At 39.7% G+C, this 13,688-nt stretch overlaps 1 protein-coding gene across 1 annotated transcript in view; it reads right to left on the bottom strand.

Annotated features, from left to right (window-relative positions):
* Positions 1–13,072, bottom strand: part of WDPCP (WD repeat containing planar cell polarity effector) — a gene marked incomplete at both ends in the record, with an annotated part of 57,714 nt that extends 44,642 nt beyond the window's left edge. The window contains 5 exons of the mRNA XM_082480228.1: positions 6,944–7,003; positions 7,252–7,322; positions 9,491–9,541; positions 11,297–11,341; positions 13,012–13,072. Of these exons, the coding sequence (XP_082336354.1) occupies positions 6,944–7,003; positions 7,252–7,322; positions 9,491–9,541; positions 11,297–11,341; positions 13,012–13,072 (288 nt within the window). The remainder of the gene's footprint in view (positions 1–6,943; positions 7,004–7,251; positions 7,323–9,490; positions 9,542–11,296; positions 11,342–13,011) is intronic.
* Between the last annotated feature and the right edge of the window lie 616 nt (positions 13,073–13,688).

The raw sequence follows: 13,688 nt of genomic DNA, 5'->3' as shown, positions 1-13,688 counted from the left end.
ATAAAGATCCCCGTTTGTTTTATGTGAGAGTGGTGAAACAAACGTGGTTGCAACATGCTTTTTAGTACAACACGCTGGTACATAAACTTCCTTGCAGTGAGATCCACTGGCTTGTATCATACATAAAAAGTACTGGGGACAGAATGGAGTGATGTAATTGAGCTTGCCTCCAATAATTTAGCTATGGAAATTCTCAGTTATATGTATTTTGCTATATCACTATAGCTCTGGGCTCATCTGTGGCAGAGGACAAGCATATTTAAATAAATTACCTTCTAATATCTTTAACCCACATTTTTCCAAACTATCTTCCCATCAATTCACACTAGTTTGAACAGAAATTCTAGTGACATCTGAAATAGACACAAAAAACACCTGTGATGTGACATGAACTCATTAAGAACAAGTGGTCATTTCCCATCCTGCCAAAGTCTAATCATGCAGTCATTTGATAAATATATATAGTCAATGTTTCAACATTCTCTGTCATGACAGATGTCCTTTAAGGCTTTGTCCTAGTAAAAGTGTTAGACACAGTTACACTCATGCAGCTTTTATTACAATCTTTCAAAACTTCCATTTATCCCTATGTTGCAGTTAGATTAGATAAAATCGCAATTTATTTCCAACTTGATAATGTTAAGCCCAGCAAGGTTTGACTACGGTTAGCTGGAATTGCCCAAAGAACCTAGTTGAAAAAGTGAGGGTTGAAACCCAGAACGTGACAAACTATGATGCAAGCGACGATCGAGCAAAATTACGTAAACACTCTAGAAAGATCCACTCTAAATTAATCCAAGGCTTTTATTGTTTCCCCCATTGTGCTCTCTTCTTTACTTTTACAGTAAAACATTCTTTCCCATTACTCTCCACAGAATTTTGAGATATTTGGGCAAAACTTAAATTTTAATTTAACAGATTTTGGGTATAATAGCTTATAATAGGTTTGTAATATACCTGTGCTCCACAGGTTTCAGTCCTTCAGTCTAGGAACTTTAGAGTCTAAATTTAAACTGTAAATTACACGCTACATGGCCAAGGAAGGTCAGGATTTCTTCCACTTCCCTTTAAAAATCCTCAGGGTTACAATGTTGGGTGGTTGTGTTTTTTTGAAATAGTTCTTAAAGTTTCCTATGAAATACAAGCAATTATTTAAATAAAGCAGGAAAGTGGCTGAGTCACCACCCTGGAGGTATTTAAAAGCCATGTAGATGTGGCGCTTAGGGAAATGGTTTAGTGGTGGACTTGGCAGCGTTTTACCATAGGACTTGATGATCTTAGGGGTCTTTTCCAACCTAAATGATTCTACCATTCTATATTATCTTTCATCAAATATATTCTGTAAAAGAGAAAATATTTATGTGCTCGAATTGAAACATAACTATTTCGATTCCTTACTTGCTGTGTAGCCTGTGCAAAGACTGTTACATGGTAATAAGATTTAGGTGCTGTGATACATAAACTTGCATAGTTAAGCTCGTATTTTGGTGGATGGGAGCAGTCCAACCATCAGCAGGAAAGAATGTAAAGCAAATGGGGAAGACTGCAAACTTGGCTTGAACGCAGATAAACAGCAATCCCACTCCAAAAAGTACTGCTCAAGGGAATTGCCCCGCATTGCTAAAGAATAAAAGCAACCGTATGAGGCATTATTTACACAAGGCACGGAGTCATTCCATCTAACAGACAGCAAATTAGGGAAAGCAGCTCACAATAATGAAATACATGACAAATTTTTCAGTCTGAAGTAGCGCGGGATGAAAAAACAGAAATCAGAAGAGTCACCTCTACAGCTTGAACAGCCTCAAGGTGTCCCTAAACAAAACATTGAAAGGATGAGTTCATGGCTATTGGAAGAACAGGCATAGCCTCTGTACTTGAACGTAGTCTGAGTGAAATATTTGGGCATCTGGTCATACTATATGCTGGGAAGGAGGGGACACTTCCATTTCTGTGCTACTAAGGAGTTGAGCATGAAGACTTTGATAGAAGGAATTATGTACTTTGTGTGCCCCAAATGGTTCTCCATTGAGCAAGAAAGACCTAAGAAGGAGCAGAGGATACTCAGTGGAAGACTTAGCCCTTCCTTTCCCCGACAACAAGGCACTCCAATATGTATTCGAGTTACGTTTTATTAAGCAAAGGACTTAAGTACGGGCTCACGGCTTACGGACTTTAGTAGAACTTAAACATGTACTTAAGTGGATTCCTTTATCCTCGGAAGCTTTAGCCCTTGACTCCTCATTCATGCAGCTTAGCTGCTTATCAGCCCTTCTACCTAAAAAGATACCTGCAGAGCAAAGCCAGGATTTGCTTCTATCTGATTAAAATTGGAAGAGAAGGAAAATATGCCTGTAAAAAATATTGCTGCAAACTGTTTTCCCTTACAGAGCCCAACCACCAAAGGAATATGCAAAAGGAGAAGAGAATTGCAAAGCGTTTCTTGTTCAAGCAGGTTCCCAGGGTTTTTCCCCACCTCTTCATTCCAGATTGCTTTCTTAGCCACCCTACCGTAATTACTCTGTTGCATGCCTTATTACAGATGAAGTTATTGTTGTTACACGTTGCTGTTTCACAATAATCAATGCATTTGTACCTCTAGCTCCAAATCTCTAAAACCACACAACACATTAATGGCTGCGATCAAAAGCAACCAAAAGAATTTAAGATGAGGGCAGCGTTCCTCTTAGTAACTGGTGATGTGTACCAGCTTCTCACGTATTCTAGCCAGAACGTCTGGGGTTTGGTATCAGATGTGCTACTCCGTGTCACCACATATCTTGCTAAATCAGTTTGCTTATAGGCATTGTAGCTGATAGAACAAGCCACGTCAGCAAATTTTGCCGCGCGTCTCAATTCAGAAGCCAGTTCTAAGTATGTCAGTGATGGTAGTAACATAAACCCCATTCATATACATATGTAAATTGCAACACAAATCAAATTAAATCAAATCAAAGTAACATAGCAAAGAATATCTACATCTTTTTCATTAGCAGGTAACAGATATGATTCACAGCTAGCACTTGGCTTTTAGACAATAAAATAATTCAGTGTTGGCATGTGTTTAATTCTATGTCGTACTGCAAATGTAAAACTAAAAGAAGTTGGAAATTAATGTTTTGGCTAGATCTCATTAATTTTTTACTACCTTATACTGTAAAACCAAACCTGAACCAATGGCATCATTTCATAGGCTTGACTTCAGGATTTTGTGGCAAAACTTAAAAGCATTCCAAAGAACTAGAGAAGGAGACTAAGAGGAAAGGAAGCAGCCAAAGCTGAATTGAGTAAACTCAACAATATTGATAAAATTAATTCCTTACATTATTGCTCTTCAGCAGGGAAATCCAAGGAATAATTTGTTTACTTAATTATAAACAATACAGCCGCATCTTACTGCAAAGACTTCTTGTCTTTTTTTTTTTTTTTTCCCCGTCATCCTTCTTTTATGGCCTATTTATTTTCCTGTGACATCACCTAACTGAAGACTACAGGATTATTTTGGCAACTCATCACTGGTCGTGGAAGTCCGGGTTCAGAGGTACCATGGAGAAATGGTGAGCATTCAGATCCTACTAGAACAAGGAGGAACAGAGCTGAAGAAAAGACCTCGGTCCTTTAGGACTCTTTTAAACAGGAGAGCGAGCTCCTTGACAAAAATCCCTGCAGAGTCTAGGTTATGTTTACATGAACTGGCACATCATCTAGTTCAGAAGCTCTAAGCAGCACAAGAAAGCAGACTTAGGACTGCAAAAATAAAGTGCAATGCATTTTTTTTTGACCACGGACAAAGAAGGAAATAGGAAACTTCTAATGCACTGATTGTATATATATATATAGAAAAAAAGGCAATAGGAGAAATTTTGATGCATAAATGATAAACTAAGAAAGGTAGAAAGCTGGGCCAGTGTTATAGGCAAACTCTACTTTGCAAACTCCAGTACTTCTAGGCAAACTCATGCAGGAGAGCCAATTTTGAGAAATACGGTTCACACCATGGACAAGATAATGCGCATGCAAACTAACTGGATTTTTCATTGAGGCGTATGCATGAGGTATAATTGGCCATTTGCACACAAACTGTTAACATGACAGCACACTTATTTTTAGCAGTTGCCTGTTGAAATTTATAGCCCCCAATTTTTGCCTGTGGGCTACTTAAAAGCTGGAAATGCTGGAAGAAGCAGCGAGGAATTAGGAATAGTGATGTTTAGGCTCCAGAAGGCATATTAGCAGCAGTCTTACACTTGTTTCTCACAAAATCTGAGGGAAATCATACTACTCTTCTAAATGATAGTCTTGTTATCATTGAATCACCTTTCAGATTTTTTTTTCCATTTATTCTGTCTTGTTGAAGGTACAACAGCCATTGAGTTTTTGGATAGCACGTAGTTATTACAACACAAAGGGAACTCCTCCTGGTTCAGCTAAAGATAAGGAACATTCAACTATGTAGACCATTTATTGAAAACTGTGATGGCTGCTGAGTTAAATATTTTAATTGCTATAAACAAATTTCTTTAACATTGTATCGCTATTAAAAAACAAAGAGCTAAAAAAATGATAGTATAATTAAACCATATACTCAAATTTAGCCCAAATCACTGAAAATTACAACAGTCAGAGTAATTCAGTACATGCTCTACATGCTGTTTGGCTGACATGTTGCTTTCTGTCACCCTTGGAAGTTCATGCAAACACAGATTCTTCTTTTTGCACTAGCAGCTGCTCTAGCATCCATCCAAAACAGCACGTGAATACAGCAGTGCTATGACACAGATCACTCTATTATGTGACAACCGCTTTCTGCCGAAACAGTTAATCAGTCTCCTACTTAGAACTAAAAAAATAAATGTACAGCATCTTTTCCAGAAGCTTCAGAACATTTGCATCCAAATGGGAGAGTCCAGATATTGCTGCAAAATGCTCAAGGACAGATGAGCAGCAGAAAAACAAACTGTTTGACATAAAAATTGATAGAAGCCAGCTTTAGCTTTTCTGTTCTAGACTCTCCTACATTATTAATTTTTCTCTGTTTTATTTTCATTTGTTGGGGAGCTTATATTTTCAGGAAGACAGAAAGTGGAATAACACAATTGTTTTGGCAGACCATTCTAAACCCTGTTAGAGACTTCAGTTATCAGCCATTATTATATCAAAAAAATCATTTTGTTTTGGGACTGAGAAGCCAGAAACAGAATTTAAGGACCGAGAAATTACTCTGATTTTTATCTGACAAGTTTAACTCTGGCTATGTTATAAACTATACTATCACTTACACCCTAGCTATACAAGCCATCCAAAAAACCCTAAATAAATACTCAATTTATCAAGCTACCCCTTTACATGATTCAATCCAATATAGAGCCAGACCTAATATACTAAGACAAACACATACACCTCTCTTCTTTCCCCATCTTGTACAAGAAATAAGTAAAATTGTATTTATGTCATTTTTGTTTCTGTAAGCCTGAAACTACTTAGAGAATGCTCAGTCAAAAAAAAAAAAAAAAAAAAGAGTTTTATACAGAATTAACAGTCACCCAAAGGTGTTATATTATCAAGGCAGGATGATCCAATCTTGGCAAGGAGTTCACTGTTCCAAAGCGTGTATTGGTAAGGAATGCAGGTGGATGCAGAGATGGGGAGGGGAAGGAAAATGATTGAGGGAGAATGGATGGGCAAAGCAAATGAAGAGATGGCAAACGAAGAGATGGCAAACTGGGCAGCAGATGAATACACGCATGGCTAATTGACTCACTATTACTTAACCAAATTCCTATCCTAGTCAGAACAATAATAACAGAAAAAAGAGAGTCCTCTGCATTAGCATACAATTAATATTTAAATCAGTTCTAGAAGATTAACATTACCAGCTATATACTATGTAATCTGTACGTGAATGATATACATCTACTAGCGACAAGATCTGATAGGCCAATATAGCTTAGACAATAATATCTTTATTATTGACAGGAAAAGACTATATACCATTTGGCATGCCAGGTATTTAAAAATTTTGCTATTTTTAAAGACACTGCTGGAATTTCAGCTGTATAATGTTTGAATATTTAATATTCAACCCGCTGACACACATTTGGTACTACTTGAACTAGAAGAAGAGAATTATAAATCTGAAAAAGCATGAAAGTTAGAACACACAATTTCTTTTTAGAAACAGTATTAGTAACATTTACGAGCATTCCCCATGCCGAAGCAGCTTCAAATAGGTGCATGCACATTCTCCATGATCAATGAAGACTGCAGAAACTTATAAAACACCTTAGGTATGTTTTTCAGGACGAGCTCATGATTAAGGAGCTAGAGCACGTGTCACGTTCAGATGTCCCACCTACCCTACTGTTCTGTGTTAACGGGGATGTGAAAAGCTGTTTCTTGTACACAGTCTGTGGAACTTACCCAGAGAGAGAACGTACCTACATGTGTGCCACATGTCCCAATATCTTTTGTTCCATAACCTGATTAACGATCTAGCTGGTTTAGAGTTATAGCTTCCCTCCCATATTACACAAGCACAAAGGAAAAAGATTTGCAACAGATATGTTAATAATTAAGATATAAAAATGGAATATAACATAGATTCCAGACCTGCCTATATATTTTAACAGCTCCCTTAGCCTGCTATTTTGAGGTACAGGATGCTTTCAGTTTCCCCAAATAATAATAAACTCACAGAATCAGGGCCCTTTAATGTCATTGTTCTTGTTGATAAAAAACAGATTTTTGTTTTGCAGCAGGTTAGAAATTTAAATAAACACAATCTAGATAATAAGAGCTCATACATTAAAAAAAAAAAAGCCCAAAACACAAGACCCCAATGATTTTCTGTGTTACTTAACATTTTAACACCACTGCATCAATCACTGAATGGCTGTTCGGCTCCACTGCCCCAACATTGCAAGAACTTGTCAAAACATTTTACCTGACAGATATGTTTGTTCTTCCATTTGCTCAGCACACACTGACTGTTTTGCATTAAGTCCTAAAAGACAAAAGAAAACAGAGTGGAGTTGGGAGTACACATTGTCGCTATTGGTTAACATACTTCTGATTTTCAAGTTTACCGACGAAGCACGCTACACAAAGATGCAGCTGTTTTAGAACAGCCCGCCAGACAAAAGCACATTTATCATCACTGGGAGAGCTGGATCTTTATGAAAATTAAAGCTGTTGATAGAGGTCTGCAAACTGGATGATATGTTGCTGTACCTGAAACTTTCTGAAACATACCTCTACCTCCTTGAGCGTATCTCGCAGTTTGTCTGGTCGCTTGTTTTTCAGTATCCAAGGATAATCTCGAGCTGGCAAATAAAAGTGAAAAAAAAAAAAAGAAGATAGAGAAATGTGTATATATAGGTGACTGTGTATATATGCATGTGTATATATATGCATGTGTGTGTGCAAACATACATTTATATATAATAAAAAAAGAAGTTCTTCAAGTTGAGCTTCCTTTTCTACGGAAACACAAAACTGAGATTTCTAGGAGTAACCTTGAAAGATAAAACTTACCTATAATTGGAAGGAATGGCTACGGTTTCTATTGATTTGTATTGTCAAGTGATATCCTTTGGCAAAGCTCTGTCGTAGGAACAGTTAGCATGAAATATCCACACTGACCATGACTTCGCCATGGCAATTGTGTACAACGCTTGTGGGATGGAATATCTCACCCGGCTGCTAAGCACTTGCACCGAGAAAGCACCTCACATGCAGTATGTTAACTCACGTTCAAGTTATCAAATGCTAAACAGATACTGTTCTTTTGAACCAGTATTTCATTGCCTAATTTCAACAAGCAGGCACTAACGTGTCTGCAAAATATATATGCATGAATATATGCATATATAGAGGTATTAACAACAGGTAATTGTGAACGCAATAACTTATATTATGGAGTATAGGGTTTTTTTATAGGATTTGTTCTTGAAAATTTGGCTGGAAGAATCTGCCACGTCAGGCAAACATGAAACTGCATGACTGGCACAGTCCTTTAACAAATTTATTAATGTTCAGCAAACTATTGTGAAAACGCTGGCCTAATACATTAATCCTGAAACCAGGAGGCAAAGCTTCCTCCGGAGTTGCTAGTAATTGGCTTGTTTCATGGCTGAGAATCTAATAACTTGTGAAATTTCATCATTTAAAAGCCAGCAGTGTTCTCTTCCTAAGTATACAATAAAAACCATGAGAAACTAGAAGACGTTGTCTTTTTTAAAATCTAGCCTATTTAAAGGCGACCTGATGAAAAGTTTTGAGCTGGAAGCTGTCAGTTTGTATGCCAACTTCCAGACTGAACGACTTCACAGTTGCATTCAAACCTCCCTGCAAAAAGGAGCTCACAATGGAAGTGCTATAGAGTGAAAAAATGAAGGATTTCATATATCAACAAAAGAGCACACCAACATACAACTTCTCTTTGTGTTTTATTGGACTGGAGCCAGCGTTGGTGGAACTGTTATGGTAATATTAATTAGGCATGTAAGATCACATTTTCAATGGGCGCCTTCATAAATACTGGAATATTTATCCACATATGCAAAATGGGAAATTGCCCATACAGATATCCAACTACAAATACAAATCAGCAGCTGTGAACAAAGTTACCCAGTGCTCCTCTTTAAGAAATGTGCCATACAGGCTCTAGATGGCCACTATATTTACAGCAACAAGGTCCAGCAGCTCGTGTTCCTTTTGCCATGTCATGCGTATAAAAGATAACCTGCTCCAAACACACCTTATGGCATTGCAAATCACTTATCCTTCCGCAACATGTTTGGCCTTCGAATGCACGCCCAATTCCACGTGCATTTTCATTACGGAAAGATAAAAAGCGAAGGTAATTCTTACAGCACACGTATTACTTTGTGAAGTCGTCTAAAAATCAATTAGGTTTTTTTCAGAGTTGTCATGTAATAATGTTTGAACGTTAATGAACACTCCGAGCAATAACAACTGTGCAGGAGTTGTAAAACTTGAGCGGAAGAAAAGCTGTACTAATATTAAAAACCTTTAACTGTCACAATACTGCTGTGTGATAGCATAAACTGAAATTGCTTTTAAGCAGATAATGCAGGAACAGTGCAAATGTTTCAAAGCTAAAAGCGTTCTATGAAGGCAGCTGATTATTAACCTGGAATTTGAGTTTGCCTGAAAGTATTTTAGTTACAATTTTCAGCCAGCATTTCGATTCAAGAGCTGATCGGGAAAAGGTTTATTGTTCATCTGCCAAGCAAATTTCGTAAGAAAAAAATCTGGATTGTGATTATTTTGGGGATTCCTCTTGACAATGGATTTGAGAAGCAACACATACTACTATGCTTAGTGACACAGGGGAAAAAAAAACAAAAACAACAAACCAGATTGCAATCAGCAGTCTGAGGTTATTTTAATGCTTTTCCAGGGGCATCGCCAATCCAAATTAATAATTTGGTCTTACTGTAACTAGAAACTCCAAAAATGTCCTTACATTCAGCCAGCTTTTGCTTCTCTTCTAAGTAACCGGGCTTCATCTGTGACACTAAAGAGAGGATGAAAAGATGAATGATAATCCTTACAACTGTTGTCAGCAAATATTAATCATAGAGAGAAGATTCGTACGGTTTGCTAAAACACTGAACTTTACAAAAAAATTAAGACGGCCCCGATGTTCTCACTTTGTGAGGCAGATATCTTAAATTTGCAGTGAAAGAAAGGCTCATGCAGCCCAACAGGTGGGCCAGCATTACTGAGCCCACAATCTCATCAGATAGTGAAGTGAGCTGCAAGCCAAGCCAGGAGCGAAGGCGAGTGGGTCTGTCAGCAGCGCCTGAAGACGGCGCATCACCCGCTGCCCGCAGGATGCTCGCAACAAGCTCCAACCTGGCCGCAGGAGAGGGAGCAACTCTAGCCCAACAGACCTTTTGGCCCCCCGGGAAACTTCCAGGATTAAGAGGATTAATCAGATAAAGAAAATGGATCGTTCGCTCTGAAATGGCCATTTCTGACACCAGGTAGGGATGCAGGAGGTCAGGGCTGGCGCTCCCGCGCGTTCGTGATGCCCTCTGCTGGGGTGCCAGCAAACACCCAGCCACCGCGGGGCCGGCTGCCCAGCCCCGGGCTGCAGCCCTGCCCCTGCAGCCCTGCTCCGGGCTCCTTCCCTGCCCCGGCATCCCTTTCCCGGGCTGCATCCCTGCCCCGGCATCCCTTTCCCGGGCTGCATCCCTGCCCCGGCATCCCTTTCCCGGGCTGCATCCCTGCCCCGGCATCCCTTTCCCGGGCTGCATCCCTGCCCCGGCATCCCTGCCCCGGGCTGCATCCCTGCCCCGGCATCCCTGCCCCGGGCTGCATCCCTGCCCCGGCATCCCTGCCCCGGGCTGCATCCCTGCCCCGGCATCCCTGCCCCGGGCTGCATCCCTGCCCCGGCATCCCTGCCCCGGGCTGCATCCCTGCCCCGGCATCCCTGCTCCGGGCTGCATTCCTGCCCCCAGCTCCATCCCTGCCCCTGCATCCCTACCCCAGGCTGCATCCCTGCCCCGGCTCCATCCCTGTCCCTGTATCACTGCCCCAGGTGGCATCCCTGCCCCTGCATCCTTGCTGTAGGCTCCATCCCTGCCCCTGCATCCCTGCCCTGGGCTCCATCCCCCTCTCAGTGTTGGGAGCATTGTCCTGTGGCACTCCGCAGCAGGGCAAAGGGCTGAATACAAGAAAAAGGTATAATGTAAAACATAAGAATTTAGAGTATAAAATCCCACTGAGGCTTCTAATGACATAAAGGTTGTTTTCTAACCCTAAGACTGTAGCCATAGGATGACGGGGTTTTAAACTGGAAGAGGGGAGATTTAGATTAGATATCAGGAAGAAATTCTTTCCTGTGAGGGTGGTGAGGCACCGGCCCAGGTTGCCCAGAGAAGCTGTGGCTGCCCCATCCCTGGAGGTGTTCAAGGCCAGGTTGGACGGGGCTTGGAGCAACCTGGTCTGGTGGGAGGTGTCCCTGCCCAGGGCAGGGGGGTTGGAACTGGATGATCTTCAAGATCCCTTCCAACCCAAACTATTCTGTGATTCTATGATCCTATATTTTTCCCTTTTCTTTTCTTCTGTGGAAGAAAAAGTTTTTAAATAGTCTGAGGTAATGTGGGAGAGAGAATCTCTTTCTGTGCTTCTTTACTCTATAGAAATAGAGAGGCATACACTAACAAGAAATTCAAAGTTGCATTTTTTAGAGCAAGCAGTTAGTGTCAAAGGTTGAACATTTGGAAGTTTTGTTTAGTTTTAATTATGGTTATTTATATTTTACCTGGTTCTTTCTTGTCATAGTACTGGTGGATCCCAATATCTTCACCTATACAATTGAATGGAAAGATATTTCATTATGGATGTGACACTGGAAACAAAACACAACTTAGCAAGCAAAGTTCAGCATCTCAACTTTTGCTAGCTGGAGCAGCACATTAGGTGTTAAAATACAAGTGACAGTGGAAAAACTACAGCATATAATCTGAATTCTTGGTAGGACTTTCAAAAACCAGCAAGCAAGGACCGGAGGAGAATGTGACAGGTCCTTACGTTTATTTGGAGCTGTCATTTCCTTCACGTACACTTTGATTCTCTTCCAGCTGCCAACACGCAAAAATATTTTTACCGCCTTCCTAATTAGCATCTTTTGTGTTCTTTCACAAGGAAAGGTAAGGATCACAGTGAAAAGTGTACCTTAGATTAACTTCAAATGTTTTCTGATGACTGACACAGCTGACCTAAAGACACCAGGATTTTTTTTTTTTTAAGATTCATGAACTCGTAAAGCTCCTTTCAAAGGATCCAGTATTCTTCATCTATAGGTACTATTGTCTAGCTGGTTCCCATGGTAAAGAAATTTGGATGTTTCAGGTGCAGTTTCTGCCATGACTGCCTGCTAAATACTTCGGTGTGCCACCACAAGCTCCACCAAGTAGGTGTAAGTACGGCTTTAAGTTGCGTTGCTTTAAAATAATTAGTTTGATGCCACATCTGTCTCTGACTAAACGTGGACAGGGATGTACCATGGGGAGAAATCCCTGACATGGAAGAAGGGAGGCAGCTTTTCAAACAAGGCAGCAGTCCTCCCTTCTGCCTCAGAATTTTAGAATGAGGTTGGTAGGCGACTAGTAAATGGACAGGGAGGAATCAAGAAGGTCAAGAGGCACAGTACACCTTTCCTTACAATAAATCACACCTATGTATTTACTTAAACCATCAGACTCTTCTATGAAATACAGCTTTTGACTTTTCCTGTTGTTACAGAACAGTTCTCACACAAAGATGGGATGCCAAGACATATTGAGACATATTTGAATAATAACATCCAACTGAATATTCATTCATATCCAATCGAATTGTCAATGATATTCAGAGTAATGTTTCCACAGAACTATTGTATGCTACAATTGGCATGAAGTGTCATAAATAATATTTTGATATGGTTCACTTATAAAGCAGTGGGGCTTTTTTTTAGTATTATATTTTAGCAATAACAAGGCAAGATGAATGAAAGTCATTTCTACATGGCTAGTAATTAGTCATATGTCTCCTGGAACAATCAATTAATAAGATAAATATATCCTTGTAAGTATAAAATTTCAAGTAATCATGCAAAATGCCCAGAACACGCAGTGATTTTTTTTATTTTTATGCCATGTACAAATCACAATGCCTCTGCAAATCAGGGGACTATAGATCTTCATTAACCCAAACCAGTCATTAAACTGAAGCTTACAGTCATGTAGGGCATAGCTTCCTAAAAAAGAAAATGCATCCAATCGAATACAATCTTAACATTTTTTACTTGAAAGGATCCTCCAGTTCTATGATGAGATAAGCAAAGAAGCTGACCAGGTTCAAACATCACCTTGCTGCCTATTTTCTTTCTAACCAAGTATAAATCCCATTTTTTCATTTGGGTATTCAGAATTTTGGATCAGTTTAATCTTCATCACCAAGCTTTGCTGTTTTGTTTAGTACCAGGTAACAGCTCACCTCTAATACGTAAGTTAGTTTTCAAAGACCACAGGAACATCTCAGTCAGGAAGAAAGACATCTGGTGGCAGACGGAGCCTTAGCACTGTCAAAAGAAGGAAAGAAACTGCATGAGCAAAGGAATTACCCTCTGTCACCAGGGAAAGTGCAAGTATTTTGGCAACTAAGCGCTAGAAGAACCTAGCACTGATGATATTTTGTTATATGTAAGTTGTAGTTTTCCACCGTGATAAAACGAATAATGCATGGGAAAGAATAGGATGAGAAATGCATATATATGTCTATATATACATCATATACAGAAACAAATCAACATTTCTTTAAATTTTTAGCTGCTCTCACTCAAGTAAATAAGTTTGTGCTTGATTCTTCTCAAACACACCTTATAATCTATTTTTACTGTATGATTATTACCCTGACACATGCAAAAGTGAAGGCAATACTTAAAGATCTGGCTTAGACAGGAGAATTTGACTTTCAGGCCAAATTTTTTAAAGACTGTACATGGGGAAGTGTCAATATAGTCAAGAAACAGTTTTGAACAGATGATATTTCGCCAGCAGTGTGCGATTGCAGACCAGAAGGCCAACCATATCCTGGGCTGCATCAAAAGAAGTGTGGCCAGCAGGTAAAAGGAGGTGAGTCTGCCCCTCTGCTCCACTCTCATGAGACCCCAC

This window comes from Vanellus vanellus (assembly GCF_965231255.1).
Source record: "Vanellus vanellus genome assembly, chromosome: 3".
In the NCBI taxonomy this organism is placed as follows: Eukaryota; Metazoa; Chordata; class Aves; order Charadriiformes; family Charadriidae; genus Vanellus; species Vanellus vanellus.
The sequence above is the reverse complement of the archived record's forward strand: the minus strand, read 5'-3'. Positions and strand labels throughout refer to the sequence as shown.